The 18,126-nt window shown below is 43.3% G+C and overlaps 1 protein-coding gene across 4 annotated transcripts in view; it reads right to left on the bottom strand.

Moving 5' to 3' along the window:
- The window catches only part of RASGEF1A (RasGEF domain family member 1A), a 240,019-nt gene that overhangs the window by 35,093 nt on the left and 186,800 nt on the right, over positions 1 to 18,126 (bottom strand). For 3 of the 4 annotated variants that reach the window (XM_082222470.1, XM_082222467.1, XM_082222469.1), the window contains exon 2: positions 7,095 to 7,274. In XM_082222470.1, coding sequence (XP_082078596.1) covers positions 7,095 to 7,268 — 174 coding nt within the window. In that variant the 5' untranslated portion in view covers positions 7,269 to 7,274. Of the gene's footprint in view, positions 1 to 7,094; positions 7,275 to 13,918; positions 14,137 to 18,126 lie in introns of those variants that run through there. The other variant, XM_082222468.1, reaches the window with a different exon arrangement.

The following is an 18,126-nucleotide window of genomic DNA, read 5'->3' as shown; positions in this document are numbered from 1 at the left end:
TTCCTTATCATTAAAATCCAATCGTTGGAGTGGGGTGGGGACAGAGGTTTGTTGCATAGGAGCCCCAAGTCAACATTAATAGTGTAACCTGAATCCCACCCAAATATAGCAACAGTGTTGAAGCACACTAGTTGAGGCTTTACAAAGGTTGCAGGTCCCAGGCTGTAAGGCAGAATTGTTGTCTTGTATGAAAAGCAAAAAACCCATGCATGCATGCAGAAATGCTGAAAGTCAGAGAGATAGCTCAACTTCCCCAACCTGCCCCACCAAAAAGGCTTGTTTTCTATGTGTGTGGAGTTTTACACAGATGAGACCATTCCAAACATTCACCAACCACTGACAACTATCAGTGTCAACCAAAACATCATCCTGGGCAGATGCCGGACAAATGTTCCAACTTTTAGACACAGGACCCAGTTAATGCTAGATGGTAGCACCAGCCACTCCCCTAAGGGACTATTCAGATGCAGCCCCAACATGCATGGAGGCCACATGCAACTATCATGATATTTTTTCTGTGCCACCATGGTTGTGCAAACAAAATGAGGCTGTGGAATCTTTGGGGTTGAAAATTACACCCCATTTAGTTTCCAGCAGCTGGGGAGAATTTGGGAGAAGGGGAAAACCCCATGAACCCTTGGCCCAATTTAAGATGATACAAAAGAAGGATTGGGGCCTTGAAACTGAAAAGGTCGAAGTGGATTCCTATAGCTCCTAAACTTGTTGCTAAGAGACACGCTTAATTGAAGGAGGGGTGGAGGAGAACAGGAAAAGAACACGTAAAAGGGAAGACTAAAATAGTAACTGTTACTTAAGGACCAAGAATGCAGTGATAACTTCTAAGGAAGACGAAGAAGAATTTTTCCCCCTTCAGCTCATTCTGTTCTATCCAGAATGTTTTGTCTGAATATTTTTCTGAAATGTTTGCTTGCAATGGGCATCAAGGGTTGCAGCTAAGGACATTCCATTCCTAACCTCCAGAAAGCTGAAGTCTTGCGAGTACGCATATTTTCCTGGGTACTAGGCAAATGAAGTCCTGTATGCACAGAATCCTCTATGGAACTGTGTGTACCTCTTCTCTCTCCTTTCCCCCCCACTAACCACCCTTGTAGTTTTCCTGTTACCCTCCAGCGTGGCCAGAAGAAGATGGGGGGGGGGAAACTTGTTATGCTCCAAGTGATCTTTTTGTGCCTTTCTGGAATTTGTATCCAGTTGGAGACATGGGTGTGGGACAATTTCTGCTTGGGAATGGTGAGGAAGTAGCTGGTCGTTATAACGGTGTGCTAACATGGCCCCAGAATTTAATCTGCGCAAAGACTGCATAAAAACAACTTTTGTTTCCATTGTTAATTATGTCAGCAGTGTAAGGAGACAGCTGGATAGCTCCCTTGGTTAGAGTGTGGTGCTAATAATGCCAAGGTTGCAGGTTCGATCCCCGTAAGCGACAGCTGCCTATTCTTGCATTGCAGGGGACTGGACTAGATGATCCTCAGTGTCATTTCTAACTCCATGATTCTATGAAATGGGGCAAGAATGGCACACCAATCTTGGGTATAACCTGGATAATGGCACCAAAAGGCAAGGATCATGTAATATATGGGCCACTATTGAAATATTGTATTTTCTTGTTGCAGATTGTGCAATTCCCCCTTCTTGAATTGATTTGAAAGACCAAACTGCAAATCTCACAGTCCTTGGCAGAAAATGATAGCCAAAGACCACGGTGATTATGCTTTTCTCTGTCTCCTGATTCAATTCAGGAGGCATAGAAAACTCCTACATATACTTGGGTGGGAGGGCATAATTTCCAGCTAAGGACAGACCACACATCTGGTTATCCCTTCTCTTCCCCAAAATAACTATTACTTTTTGTTTGGAAAAAGGGGAAACCAGCAGGGGAGGGCTGGCTAGTGCCAGGAGCAGGAGACAAATGCAGTTTCAAGCTGGTCCCAATTTAAATGTGACAAGTTTTTGGTTTGTTTGTTTTTAAGCTGGTGTTTGTATTTGGAATCCTTCAACCTTCAGAATTTGCCCCTAATTCATAGATACATAGAAGGATAAATATGCCCCCCCAAGCATCATAAAGGAAAGATCAAACATGCATGTTGTGCTGTATGCATTTAAAAGGTCAGGAAAGAATAGAGCAAGCTATTTAGAAGCAACCTTCCAGGGTTTACACGTACATGGGAACTGCCTGTCTACTAGGTGCAATGCAATTACAGGTCAGCATAACTGGTTTAATAGGCTGGCAGGACTCAATAACTTTTTATCGTGTGACTAAAGTTGAGTATGTCAGACATTCTCCTCCTTCAAGAGGTACATGAATTGGCAGATTTGACTGTGGGAGCAGGAGGAGGGGAATGTGAACAGATTGTTTTAAAAGGTGATGATGCAGCTTGCCCCTGAAATCAGGGGCCTCTGAGATATAACAATACTCATGCTACTTGCCATTTCATTTTGTCCCACTCTTATCAAGCTTGATAAGAGTGGGACAAAATGAAATGGCAAGTAGCATGAGTTCTCAAATGGAATCCGTTCTGGAAGTTTGTTCAACTTCCGAAAACCTTTGAAAACCCAAGGTGCGGCTTCCGATTGGCTGCAGGAGCTTCTCGCACTCAATCAAAAGCCACAGAAGCCACAGCGGACATTTGGCTTCGAAAAAAAGTTCACATACTGGAACATTCACTTCCGAGTTTGCGGTGTTTGGGAGCCAAAACGTTCGAGTCACAAGGCATTTGGAAATCAATTTATGGACTTCCGGTTTGGCTCGCAAGCAGTGCGGGAGCGCGGAGAAGTTGCTGCACGACTTCTCCGAACTGCACGGGGATTTTGAGGGGCAACGCAAAGGCACTGCGACCCCAAAACCTCCAGGGGGGCCCCCTGGAGGGAAACGCTTCCAGCAGCGTCGGAAAGGTTCGAAGCTTTTTGGAGTTTTCCCCTCCTTTGGGAGGACTCCGGAGCAACGGGACCGAAAGACGCAATTTGGTAAGCTCTGCGACCCCGCGCAGCTATGTCTCAAGCTCCCACTGGAAAGAGGCGACAAATTTCTGAAACCTTTTAAAACTGTCGCTTCTGGAGTTGCCAAATAAATGTTGGAGTATAAGATTAGAAGAAAGGACTCCAAGACGCAACAGAACTTAACGGACTAATTTTAAGGAGCCCGACTGTATCTCGGAGTTAAGATGGCGCTGGGAGTTAATTGGAAGAGTGAGACAAAGTAACTAAAACTCACCAGCTGTAGAACTAAGAGAGGGAAGCCCCCGTTGGAGACTCCGCGGGGCAAAGTAACTAGAAAAAAAAGATATACAATGAAATGAAACTTTAAAAACTTTGTATCTGTGACTTTGTATCGAGAAGCGGACTGTCGGAGAGCTTGAATAGAAAGTTAAAGGCTGAAGAGAGAATCGGGAGGAACGAGTGGAAGTGGAGAAGACGAACGAAGGGGGAAGGGAGAGTAAATCGGCTCAGGGAGACGGCGAGGCAAAGTCCCCCCCCCAGCCCCTGCGACGGGGGGATAAGAGCGACCCAGATTCTCCGTACTTACCTTCCCAGGTCTTTTTTTTTCTTCCATTTTCCTTTTTAGCTCTCCAGTCCTTTTTTTTTTTTTCAGCCTATTGCCATTTTACCTCAACAATAAAAGGGACATAGCGCACAAGCTCGGACGTGTGAGACGAGACAGTTTGCCTTTGAGGGCAGAGGTCCGGTTAGCAGTTGCGTGATTGCACGCGCCCGAAGCTGGTTTTTCCTGAAGGATTCAGAGACTTTGAAAGACTTTTCCATCTCATTCCGGTCTCCTTTCTCCTTTCTTCTCTTGGACTGACCTTGCATCGTGGGGCCAGCCCCCCCTTTTTTTTGGCGCTTGCAACCTCTTTTCTTTTTGGAACGGGATTTGGACCCTTATTTTTTTTTTCTTCCTGGAACTGGAATTTAGACCCTTACTCTCCGAATTTGAACCTGAGACTTTTACTCCTCAAATTTGATTTCCCTACTTCCTCGTGAGAAATTCACCCAGACTTTGTTGAGCAGTTTTAAAGCCGTTTGGACCTCCGCCCGCATACTTACCTGGTTGCCCTCCCTGTCTGCTCTCCCCCCCTTCTCTTACCCCACCCTATCTCCCCAGCATCATCGGTGTTCTTGACCTTCCCTGATCTCGGACTTAAGGTAACTTTGGTAGGACAGGAGCCTGCAATACAAGGGAACGGACTAAGTTAAACAAGTAGCGGAGATTTAAAGAGAAGTCCCCGTGTTATTTGTGTTATTTGGACTGCACTATTCTTTTATTGCTCCCCTTTGTGTTTTTCTCCCTCTATTTTACTCTTTCAGTACCTCCTAACCCTTCCCCCCTTTTTATTTTTGGTATCTTGCATATTATCCTCCTAACTGAAATTTATCTTGGTTATTAAAGGTAAAGGTAAAGGTACCCCTGCCCGAACGGGCCAGTCTTGACAGACTCTGGGGTTTGTGCGCCCATCTCACTCAAGAGGCCGGGGGCCAGCGCTGTCCGGAGACACTTCCGGGTCACGTGGCCAGCGTGACAAAGCTGCATCTGGCGAGCCAGCGCAGCACACGGAACGCCGTTTACCTTCCCGCTGGTAAGCGGTACCTATTTATCTACTTGCACCCGGGGGTGCTTTTGAACTGCTAGGTTGACAGGCGCTGGGACCGAGCAGCGGGAGCGCACCCCGCCGCGGGGATTCGAACCGCCGACCTTTCGATCGGCAAGCCCTAGGCGCTGAGGCTTTTACCCACAGCGCCACCTGCGTCCCTATCTTGGTTATTAGGTAACTGTAAAGATCCCCAAATTAGAGGGGAAGGCTTCTAATACGGTGCAAGGGAACAAATTGTGTACGGTTTGTGGAAATAGACGGGGCAACTGTACGTTGACTCAAAGGATAACACAAATACTATTTAAACAGGGAAGAGAAATAAGTTAGAGAATATAGAAAGAGTGTGTTAATTGAATTAAGGGGTAGGTTATAACCCACCCTGTGACAGTTATAAGATTCAAGATTGTATGTCTCGCTTCGGGAAAGCTACAAACCTCTAGATTAATTGATTGTGGAAGGGAGGGGGTGAGGAGAGGAGGAGGGTGAACAGATGTCGGGGAAAGACGGGAAGAAATCTGTGGGGACCCCAATGGACAGAAGAACCTCAAGGCAAGAGGAAATAAAAGACCTAGATGCATTATGGTTGAAAATAAAAGAGGAATTTAGGCAAAATGAAACACGTATAGAAAAAAAGTTAGGAGAGATGCAAGAATCGTTTGATAAAAAGATTGAAGTTGTTACAGGGGAACTCTCAAATAAGATAAAAGACCTTACAGTTAGAACAAAGTCTTTAGAAGAAATAAACAAAAAAATACAGAAAGATTTAAGAGACCAGAGAAAAGAAGCTGAAAAAGCTAAAGAAAATTTTGGAGAACTGAGTAAAACCCAAGATCAGGTCTTAGATAATTTAGCCTTGATGGAGATGAAACAAAAGCAGCTAAATTTAAAATTTAGAGGGATAGGGGAAGAAAGAGAGGAAGATATAAAAGGAAAAATTGTTAAAGAACTTGCGGCGTGGCTCGTACTGAAAGAAGAAGAGGTCGCACAAACAATAGAAAATGCTTTCAGAATAAAAATAAAACCCAAACAAAACAGACTGAAAAAAGCCCCAGGTGACTGCTTAGTGATTTTTAAATCGACAGAAATGAGAAATATGATTCTGAGAGAAAGTTACCAGAAAAAATTGGTAATTGATGGGAAACCAATTATTATTTTGAAAGAAATACCGATTAGACTCCTCCTCAGAGGGGCCTCTGAGATATAACAATACTCATGCTACTTGCCATTTCATTTTGTCCCACTCTTATCAAGCTTGATAAGAGTGGGACAAAATGAAATGGCAAGTAGCATGAGTTCTCAAATGGAATCCGTTCTGGAAGTTTGTTCAACTTCCGAAAACCTTTGAAAACCCAAGGTGCGGCTTCCGATTGGCTGCAGGAGCTTCTCGCACTCAATCAAAAGCCACAGAAGCCACAGCGGACATTTGGCTTCGAAAAAAAGTTCACATACTGGAACATTCACTTCCGAGTTTGCGGTGTTTGGGAGCCAAAACGTTCGAGTCACAAGGCATTTGGAAATCAATTTATGACTGTACCTAAATACTCAACAATCACAGCAGTATGCAAACCAAGAGGCTTAAGCCACTGCCAAATGTCATCCCAGTTTAAGGGTGGATACTTTCTAACACACCTCAGATGAAAATTTATTCACTTAATTTTTGTGGGAGATAAGCCCCTCATTGTTGAAATGGCACGATCAAATTATTTCCCTGAGGTCTGGAAATCAGTACGCTGTCTTAAGGAATTTACGAAGGTGTATACTCAGAAAGTGCATTTTTAAAACACTGGATGCAGCAATCTGCATTTGTTTTGCTATTTATATTTATTTTCATGAATTTCCTCTAATCCAAGTAACTCAGGTTGGTATAGTTTCTCCTCAAAATAACCCTACGAAGCCGGTTAACAAAGACAGAGTGACTAGCCTAAGGCTACCAAGTGAGCTTTGAGCCGAGGTCTCCCCAGTCCAAATCCAAATAATAAAAGCTTGAAAATTCAAAATGCAGTGTATAATAACAAAGATCTGACCAGCAAAGTGAGAAAGCTGACAGTTCAACAACCAAACAAAAGTATCTAGGCCATATCTGCACAGCAATGTTCTACTGATTTTATCCAAGAAGTTCTTCTTTTTTTTACATGGCTTTCTCCACCAGGATCCTTAGCTGGATAATGCTGAGAACAGCCTCTGGTCAGGGGGAGGAGATTCCCCCCTCCCCCTCCCCCCAAACTACAGATCACAAAGCTCCTTAAGGAGAGAAAATGACTTTTTAAGAAATTTAACTGTATTGTGCAAATACGCTCACCATGTTTCCATGGGAAAAGCTGCCTCAACCAACCAACCAATTGCTAACTAAAAATCCTAGGAAAGTGTTATAAACTTATAAACACCAAGGATGAATTGAGTTCTCCTCCAGCAGCTCTGCATACCCTCAAGTTCCCAGGCCATGAAAACAGTGGCAAAAAATAAGGAAAACTCCAACCATTTACTTACATCTGGATAATAGTCTGTGGTGGGTACTAGGCACTCAATCAGGGCCTCTAGTGATCCAGAGATGAGACTCCCATCTTGATAAACAGGATCTCCACTCCTCTCTCCTGTATCTGGCTGCACCTGCCCACTACATCCGGAACCAAGCATGCTGGAAAATATTGGTGTCTGGGGCATAGTTTCCTGCAAAAGTGGAGGGAGAAAATGGAAGCGATGTGAGCCATATACAGCGGCTTTTTCATATGTCTCATTGGTGCTTTCCCATGTTTTGAATAAATATCAGCCTGATCCTGTGCAACATTAGGCATGCTTAAGTCCACTACAATTATTTGGCTTGGACCTCTGGCCAACTCTTCATAGGGTCAGACTGCTTTTTTGTACTGTACATAACATAGCATGAACTTTGGAAGAGGAATTTGCAGTCCCAACATGCCCAAGTGTGCATGAAGCCTTTTGTCTGGCTTTGTTGTTAAATTAAATACGCATTTAATTGTGCCCTGGCTAGCAGGATGACATTTGTGTCTCACAATAAGAGTGTTTGAAGACAACCTCGAGGACACATTCTTACAAAGAGTAAACCAAACAATCAGTCTTAAAAATTGTTCATAAGGATTCCTATAAAAACAAGTAACTATTAAAAGAGAAGCTTAAGATTAACAATTAAAATATTCCAATGAAAAACCCACAAATTAAACACATGGTGGAAGTGAGTTGCCTTACAACAGGAGTTGGGGACCTGTACCCTTCCATCCAAGGGTTGTTCAGCTTAGTCCTCAATAGCCTCAGCCCAAGTGATCAGTGGTCATGGTTGGTGGGCTCTTCGTCCAGCAAATCTGGAAGCTCCTCACTCCTGGGTTTAAACTTTGTAAGTAAAGACTTCAAAAAGTGGACCTCACTTGGGGGGAGAATTCTCAAGAGAAATGACACTGCTCTTCCAAGGCCATCAATGTTTAAGCATCCCAAGGACAGGGCATGTGTAGTGAAGTCTCTTCACCGGATCTTGACAGGGCAGGAAATATCCACATGACATGAGGAGCTTCCCAAGGTGGAACAAAGCAATTCTGCCTGACCTGTTTAGATGGCTACTTAGCAGAAAACCAATTCAAGCATGGCTGTTCTCCTTGATCTGGTTTAGATCTTGACAGCAGTTCATCTCATTTGCCCTGCCCTCTCATACATGGACACTTCTAGAAGTGTCTGAAGATGTGTCTGCTGACACAACATCTGCCAAAGAGCAGGTAATCTGGGGAGGCAGTTGGCTTCTGGAACACTGAAGAATGCGTTGCTGGGGTGATGCTTTCAGAGGTGTGCGGGCTATAGGGACAGTTGGGAAACCGAGCAGTTGGTTAAACCGAGTCTCTGAGTCTGGCAGCTTTCTCTAAGCATGGTCAGAGGGAGGTGGCAGGAACCAGGTCTTATCCTGGGACAGAAATACATGGGGCCAGACTGTCTGCTTGTCTTAACAACATACTGGTGAGTGCAAACACAACCTTACAGCATCTTGTGTTTCTGTCTTGCTTCAGGGAAAAATAGTATACCTGCTATCCTGGGTTATTGGCAGAGATCAGAGCTCCCCCCACCCAGCTCTTCTCCTAGCTATCAGACTGAAGTATGCGATAGTCAACAACTACAAATATGTGTGGCTGCAAAGCAAATTTGCATGGGAGGCGAAAACAATCAAGTTGCCATGGTGTGCTTAGATCATGAAACGTGAATGTCAGAGTGATTATGCATCAGCCCTCCATATGCTTTCTCAGTATCTCGTGTTTACTAGCCTGAATTTTCAAGGTTGCTAAGCTATATCAGGAGTAGTTGCTAAGAGAAATCCTCAATAGTGGCTCAGGTGACATTGCTCTGCTTCCTTCGTGCCATGGATATTGGGATGGCTTTGTAAACATTTCATGGCTGGTATGTATGGTATCATGTCCATGAGACTGTAGTATTGCCATGAGCAAGAGATCTAGTAGAAAATTAGTTTCCTGAAATATGGGAATACTCGATGTCTATAGCCAAAGATAGGGCTCTTTATTGCTAGTTAATATGCAATTCTTCACCTTTGCATTTCCTGGTCATGAGCAATTTTGCCATCTCAGTTTTCTTTTCTTTGCAGTCTCTCCCCCACCACCCCAGCCTTTGCTTTCCCTCCATTCTCTGGACCCTACTTTCTTTGATGGATTGGCACTGCTTTCTCAGGACCTTTCCTTTCCAAACCCCCCATTTCTTCCATATCGCCTTTCCTGCTGCCTGCCATGCTTGTTTCTGAGCTCTGAGCTGCTGAGCCAATGGCAGTCAGAGACATTTCTGCTTTCTGTGACATTAGAGCAACTAAACCAGTCACTGCCAGGCACATCATAAACCACAAAGTCTCCCTTAATTGCACTAAAATGTAGATATCCTGCAATATTTGGGGATTCATTAACTAAGTTATAACACATCACTGCTAAGTAATGCTAGAGCTCCTGTATGCCATCACTCAGAATTCTACCATGCATATGTAATGTCTATATGGCACGTGAAAAATTCCACCAGCCATGGAGCTTCAGCAAACTTTGTAATGGGCATGCATGACTCCTTATTGCCCTTTGATGCATATGCAAGCAAACAGTTCATGAACCTCCCACTACCTGATGAAAATTCATGGATGTTCATTGCAAGGTCCAAGGTGATGAGTCAACCTCACTTCATCATTAATACTAACACTAAAATAATTGTTGCTTTCTACTGTTAACCCTCTTCCACTCCCCGCATTCCTGACAGCTCAACACAATATGAAGGACATGCAGCTGCCTGGCTTATCCAAATCTAGGGGGCTACTGTGAAACCCAAAACAAACCCTGAATGGTGTAACACAAATGCCTCACACCTCTTGGGACAATAGGGGCTAGAACAAGGGTATTGCAACTCTCATAACTGCTCCCATTTCAGGTCCTTCCCTTCACACAATTTACTTATATAAAAAAGAGGGGGATGGAACTACTTTTGGGACAACCTTGAGGAGGCAATACCACAACATGATGTGAGCTGGGGGAGCAACATTAAATTTCATATGGGACATTAATTCAGTGTGAGCCAGCTCTGCTATATAAAGCATCAGCCAAACATTATGTTCCCTTTTAAGGAAGCTTTCCCCCTCCCCCCCAAAAAAGCAATATTTAGCAAGCCAGTTGGGGACTTGTCTAAGTTAATTCCAACATCACCCTGACACCAAGAAAGAAGAAAACTCCTGCCAGCTCATATGCTAGGACAGAATCCTGCACAGCTGTTTACGACTTAGAAGGCAGAATGTCCCTAATAGTAAACAGCAGCATATCCCTCCCACAGTTCAGGCCAGTGTTTGTCATTTAAATGTTTGAAGTGACTCATGTGAATGGGGACGAGAGACAAAATGTACAGCATCTAATTGACATATAATTGAGAAATGAGACACGGCAATTCTATGCACAAGTGCTTTCTTGGTAATGTTCTGTGGTATTTCACAAATTTAGTCACAAGGCATCCTTGTAGGTTCACATGACAGCTTGACAAATGGGATGTTTCTTTGGGAGGGAGGGAGGGACGTGGAAGGCAGCTCGACTCTGTTTATTATGCGAGTTGCCTGTGAGTTTACTCCTTCCTTTTAAGGGATATGGCAGTGGTTTTTAATGAGCTACTCATGTACAGTGTGCACTGTCAGGCTATTTCATCTAGATGCATGCCCAAACTGCAGATTATGGAATAGGAGGGAACATGCTTCTTTCATAGTATTAAAACGCAGGGTCAGGCAATGAAATTGATTCATTGGCAGGATTAACACAGGCAAAAGGAGGTATACCTTCACAAAGTGAATAATTAACATAAGATTCAAAGCAACAAGATGCAGGGATCTGCTTAGACCAGTGGGGCCTGCAACAAAATGTTGTCATGTAAAGGTAAAGGTAAAGGGGCCCCTGACCATTAGGTCCAATCATGGCCGACTCTGGGGTTGTAACGCTCATCTCGCTTTATTGGCCGAGGGAGTTGGCGTACAGCTTCCAGGTCATGTGGCCAGCATGACTAAGCCGCTTCTGGTGAACCAGAACGGTGCACGGAAATGCCGTCTACCTTCCCGCCAGAGTGGTACCTATTTATCTACTTGCACTTTGACATGCTTTGAACTGCTAGGTTGGCAGGAGCAGGGACCGAGCAATGGGAGCTCACCCCGTTGTGGGGATTCGAACCCTCAACCTTCTGTTCGGCAAGTCCTAGGCTCTGTGGTTTAACCCACAGCGCCACCTGCGTCCCAAAATGTTGTCATGTAGTGCACTTCTTTTCAAGGTTAGAGCCTGCCAGCCAAGCCCTCTTTCAGGAACACCATTCCATACTCCTCCCAGTTGCCATTCCACCAATGGACATTCAGCATCCTGAGGCCATTGACTATGGACAGTACTAACTAGACGGTTTTGGTAGTGGTGGGGTTTTCCTTTTAAGATTTTCCCCTAGGGAAATCTTTTTGTACTTTTGCAAACCTTGGGTTTGCTTCCAAGCCTGCTGCTCCCTCCCTCTTGTTCATCAGTGGCCCCATTTAGAATACAATCCTGATAATAATGAAAATGTTATTATTTATACACCAACCACTCTGGACAGCTTCCAACACATAAAAAATAATAATAAAAGGTCAAACATTAAAAACTTCCCAATACAGCGCTGCCTTCCGATGTCTTACAAAAGTTGTGTAGTTCTTATTTCTTATCAGTTGAGGAAGACAGGTGTATCAACAACTCTCAGCTGTGATAGTTGAAAGTTACCATGTTAAGAGGCAGTAGACCTCTGAACACCAGATGTGGAGGGCAGACAACATGGGAGGGCTGTTGCCTTCATGCCCTTTCTCATCATCTGGCCAGCTGTTGATGTAAACAAAATGCTGGACAAAACGAACCTTTGGCCTGATCCAGAAGGACTACTTTTATGTTCTTAGGCACCTAGATTTGAATATGAAGAGTAGAATCATTGGCCGCGCATGACGAGATTCCAAATCCATGAAATGACATGTTAGCACATCTACACTAAACAACCCCCTCCTCACATGATGAATAAACTTGGGTAGAGGCTTTCACCTGCTGGCAACTTTGCTAGTATTGGTGCACACACTACCCATGTTCCCTGGCACCCACATGTTTAGAATGAGTGTAAAAGCAGAATGCGTGCAAGCTGCTGTACATGTGTACAGCTTGGTTTGTGGGGCAATCAGTGTTCCCAATTCTGTGAAGGAGCCCCATGTGTATTTGGCTCTGGGCAAGGAGGCCACTTTCACACTCACCCTGAACATGCAGAGTTTAAGAAGCAATGCTAGCAGGCATTCTGCTCCTGTTCCTCACCCACCACCCCCATAATGTACAGCTAGAGGGAACATATGCACACCTGGGGGGGGAGGTCAAGGCAAACAAATGGTGACTGTACATTGCATTTCAGCTAAACCTACCCAGGATCCATTTCTTTACACCCTTAGATATTCTGTGGCAACAAAACCTACTTCCATTTCCCCCACTGGAAAAACCAGGAAGAAGTCTTAAGGGGAGGGAAAGAATGAAATTGGGGTTTTTCCCTGATTCTTTTCTTGTCTTTTTGACAGCGCCTTCACATCTCTAGAGAGGACTGGCTTATCTCAAATAAGTTGCTTGGCTTGCCTGTGGATTTCCTTTAAAATACCCCATTTTCTTTTCACAATGACCTTCTGAGGTTGGCATAACAGGGACTTACTGAAGGCTACCCCAAAAACATGACTGAATAGATGTTTGAACCTGGATTTTCCAAGCCCAGGGAAATGCCACCCCCCTGTACCACATTGACTACCAAGACAATGGATTCAATGGTTTTGAGACTTGTAGTTGCATGACATGTTTCCCTTATGTGGTATATTATAGAATAATATAAGCAAAAAGCAAATCCTCTCTGTGCCCCAAGGAACACAAAAATCTAAAATAACATAACATTCTGCCGTGTGTTCCCTCTCTTATCATTGATCGTGGTGTCAGAAAAATGAAACGGGTGATGACATCACATTGTGCATTGTAGAATGCTATAGGTTGCCATGAGGAGTACAAAATATACACAAAGTAGTGTGTCTAGCAACATCTAGTTCCACTCCAAGAAAAGAGAGCAATAACCAAACAAGTTAAAAGCTAACTGAGAGAGAGAGAGAGAGAGAGAGAGAGAGAGAGAAGAAAGGAGGGGAGAGGAGAAAGAGGGGGAAATAATATATTTGCTTTGGCATGTTAAGAATGCGGAGCTGGGATGTTTAAGATCTTTATGTTTGCCCATGCCGAGGCTAAAAGTCACCTACTCTTGTTATTTCTGTCAGTAAACACTGGAATAGAGCTCAAAGAATTCCTTATTTCTAGATAAAACAATGTAAAACGCATACTGTACTTTCGCCAGCAGTCTCTGGAGCACAAGTGCTCTGAAGCTGGCCCGATTATATTTATACAACAGCAGCCAAACGCGAAACCAAACCGCAATGTGCATTTTGGATCTGTAAGCAAAAATGCACTTTGACAGGATCCCATAAAGAGAAAAAGAGACACCCCTCCAGCTCTTTTAACGTGGGAGCCGTTCTTTCCCCCACAACACAGCAAAGCCATTTAACAATATCCACATACGCACTACTTTTAAACCTTGGCTGTCGTGCATGCGACACGACTCCAGTTTAGCAGAGAAGCCAAAGTTTCACCTGGGGGGGACTGAGTCCCGAATGTCGTTTACTGCTCTTCCGGGAGGAGGGGGAAAGAAGTATTAGAACAACAAAACAAAACATTCCCAGGAAATTCCGTAAAAGAGAAATAAAGGAAGAATGGGGAATTGTTTTTCCTTACCCTCATTGTTTTCTGTAGTATGTACATAAGCTTGTAGTGCTATGTTGATCCCGGTGGCTTTCTAAAAGAGTAACCCTTAGCCGAGCATCGCAGTTCGAGCCTGAGACGAGAAAACGAGAAAGCGCTCTGGCTTCAGCTGCCCTTCCCGCCAGCTCCGGTCTCAAAAACAGCTCCAGTTCATCTGAGCAAAAGCAGCAAGCCTGCAAGCTTCCCAGGCGAGCTCTGACGTCAGCAGCTGGCTTGGCTTGCCGTTGGCTGAGAGGAAGCTTGTCTGATTCAAAAGGAGCGGAGTTTACTACTACAGCTGCCTTTTGTGCGCGGAGAGTGCCAGCTTTGAAAGGAAAAGCCCACCCTCTGCTTCCCTTTATGAAAAGCTTTCCAACAGGTTGGGTCGCATGGTAATACTATTCCCCATTCACCCTTCAGCTCTGCTTTCTCGGAGAGCGAAAGGGTGGGGAAGCAAAGATGAGGAACTTACTGAATGGCTTGGAGTTTTTATTTTGAAAAAATTAAACACCCAAGATCGTTTGTAGAGCAGTCAGGGTATTTCTAGCCAGTTTCACAGAACCGACTCTGTTTCTCTAAATAGTTCCTCGTTTCGAACAACTGCTTTTTGAGTTATTTCTTGTCAGAAGGGGAATTCTGACAGATAGTAACCGTAAACACTGACAAACAGACCCTTTGCATGAGTGGCAAATCGTGGATTGTGTACTTGTGATTTGGATTATTATTATTATTATTTATTCATTTATGTAGCATTATCAGGGCACATGGCTCCTTACAAAGTTTTACAAGCAACAAATAGTATGATCATCCAGCAATCCAAACAGATTGAATTAACAGATACACAGCACACTCTACATTGCCATCAACTTCACATTACTTCAATATGACGCTAGCAGCTGTGGAAAAATTCCCCAGATCCTAATAATTAAAACAGTGTTCTCATCCCCAGCTAAAACCTAACAAACTTTTGCTTACATTCATCCTGTTTCCTTTGCCTCCCTTCCTTCCCTTTGTTGTCTTCCGCATTGTGTATATTTAGAATGTGAGCTTCTTGGGGTGGAGACTCACCCTTCCCCACTTGCTAACATGCTGCTACTCCTACTCTTATAACAATGGTCGTAATTAGTAAATAATACTAAAATAATAATAAAACGATTACTGTATATCATGTTAGTGTGCTTACAATAGCCCTTTATTGTCCGACACGTTTTGCCCAGCTAATAGGGTTAACTGCTGTCCTGTCCTGGAATAATTTATGGGTTAAAGGGCCAGTACTGTATCCCTCTGATTTTTTCCACAAGTAGCCATGCCTTTTGGTCTTCATTTGTTACCTCTTTTTACAGTATTTAGACATATCAAATATAGAAGAGGCTTATTTTAAAAACCGAATGAATGTTCTAGCTCATTTAGGTTTCATTATTTGTGTTCGAGTGTAGGAAATGCAAAAGACAATTTAAAAGCTGATTGCAAAAACAGTTCTTAGATGCACCACTCCCTGCCCCCATGACCCCCATGACCCCCCCGACCCTTCATTGCTGTGTTGAAATATGCACAAGATTACTCACATGGTTAATTGTTAAATGCAACACAGTCACATCTGACTTCAAAAGAGGAAATTTCCCCAAAATGAAGTTGAAAGAGAAAGTTAAGAAGGGTCAGATGTCTCCAGAATGCTTCAGGGTTATTGAAAACTACAATATTAGAAGTTCAGTTAGAAGGGTTACCACCCATCAAGAAAGGTACCATCAGGGCCAAGGGGATGTGGTTTGCAAGCAGAGTGAAGGAACTGTTAGAAGCTAAAAAGGCTACCTTCAGAAAGTCTAGTCCAAATGAGGAAACAAACTTTGGCAAAAGAAGTGCAAGTAGACAGTATGAGATGGGGGGAACGAAATGTGAGGAGCACATAGTTATGAACAAGCAAACATAAAGACAAAAAAAAAATCACTATATACATTAGTAGCAGGAGATAAGCTAGGGAGGTGCTTTAGCCTTTAGACGACAAGTAGGTCAAAGGTATATTGAAGGAAGAAAAGAAGATTGCAGAGAAACTGGGTGAATACTTTGACAATGGACAATATAGTTCAGATCCCTGTGCCTGAACTAACTTTCACAGGAAGGAGAGTCTGAAGAATTGTGGTGATAAGAGAAAGTGCTCTAGGCCTTACTGGCAAAATAAAAACGGAAAATCACCAGGTTCAGATAGCATTTGCCCAAGTGTTCTTAAGTAACTCAAAGGTGAAATTGCTGATACTCTTAACAAAAAGATTTAATGTGTCTCTAAGATCGGCCTCTATACAGGAAAGTGGCCATCCGGCTGCCAGTTTTTAAAAAGCGATCTGGGGGAATCCAAGAAATAACAGCCAGTTAGTTTCATGTGTCTTCCAGGAAAGCAGGTGGAAAGCATATGAAGAACAAGTCTTGCTGAAGCAGAACCAGCATGGCTTTTGCAAGTGTAAGCCCTGTCTCACTAACCTCTTAGGGTGCTTTGAGAGTATCAACAAGCATATAGATAGAGGTGATCCAGTTGATATCAACAGCAACAACAACAATCTTTATTACAGTCCAGAGACCCAACTAAGCAATACACAATTCATACAGCCTTGTACTTGGACTTTCAAAAAGCTTTCGACGAAGTACCTCACTGAAGAATTTTGGAGAAATTCCAATAATTTATTTATCTACTTGTTCTGGAGGGTCAACAAGAATGAATTAAGTATGCATTTCTGGCAATCCCCCCCTTAAGTATTATGATTGTACTATTTATATTGCATTATGAAAGAAGAGAAAAGAATACGGTATTACCTAAATTGCTTGGGACCCATATACCTCAAAGAGCACCTTCTTCCATAAGTTCCTCTTCACATGCTCCATTCATCACCTGAGGAATCACCTGAATCCTAGGGGGCAGCAAAATGGAGCAGAGTCCTTTTTGTGGCGTGCACCTTGTGAAAAGTCCTCTTGGCTTAGATTCGCCAAGTCCGAACACTTTGTGGGCCAAAGCCTGGTTTAGGATGGGAAACCTCCATCCTCTCATTCCTATTAATATTTAAAGACTGTTTTCCTTTATAGCTTCACTCAGTTTGGGGAGCTTTGTGAATGGATGTTTTTGTTGATTTTTTGTTTTTTAAAAATTAAGGTTTTTATTATGTTTTTTTGTGGTTTATTTGTCAATTTGGTATGTGTGTATATTTTATTGTTATTGGCAGCTTTGAATTTCTTTTTGCGGGGGACGGATATAAATTTGTGAAATAGACACCGATCATTTAGCTATACAGTGGTACCTTGGGTTACATACACTTCAGGTTACATATGCTTCAAGTTCCAGACTCTGCTAACCCAGAAATAGTACCTTGGGTTAAGAACTCTGCTTCAGGATGAGAACAGAAATTGTGCAACAGCGGCGCAGCGGCAGCAGGAGGCCCCATTAGCTAAAGTGGTTCTTCAGGTTAAGAACAGTTTCAGGTTAAGAACGGACCTCCGGAACAAATTAAGTACCGGTACTTAACCCGAGGTACCACTGTATTTGGTTTAAAGACAAGTATGACTAAGACTTTTTTTCAATTTTTTTCCCCCGTCGTAATTCCCATTGCTAAAACTGGGCTACTCTGGACATCACTCCAATTTTGTAACCTGATTGTAGCAACCCATCACTTCCCACCTTGCTTGAAAGAATGTATATATTTCAATGTATTTAGAAACACTTACATTTTGGCCTCCACTGCTACACACTTAGTGCCTGCCTTGTGTCTCTTGAAAGCAGCTGTGTATAATAACAATGGCGAACATGCCTAATAAGAATGACTAACCTGCTGCTTGGGCCCTTTTCTAAACAAACCTTGGAAAGAACTAATTTCTACGAGCTTTTCATCTTGAATGTTGATGGGTGGTTATGGACAAGGTTGTGTGTTGCTCTTTCCACACTCTGTTACAAAGGTCATGGCAGTTCATCTCCCTCCCAAGAACCTCTGTCAACATTTGAGGCTTTCCTTGCATGGTGATAAGAACGTTACTATCAAGGTAGTTGAGGAAACAATGGGCTTTTCCCTCATAAGCACATTTCCAGTATCTTATTCCCTGGTGTTTTCTGTGTGTGGCTAGAAGTAGTCAAAGTGTTACCTTCCAGATGTTGTTGACTAATAACTCCCATCAGTCAGCACAGCCAAAGTCAGGGGTGATGGGCAGAGGTGTATCTAGGGTCCCTT

The sequence above is a fragment of the Podarcis vaucheri genome (assembly GCF_965113315.1).
Source record: "Podarcis vaucheri genome assembly, chromosome: 5".
NCBI lineage: Eukaryota > Metazoa > Chordata > Lepidosauria > Squamata > Lacertidae > Podarcis > Podarcis vaucheri.
This window is presented reverse-complemented; position numbering and strand designations above follow the sequence as displayed.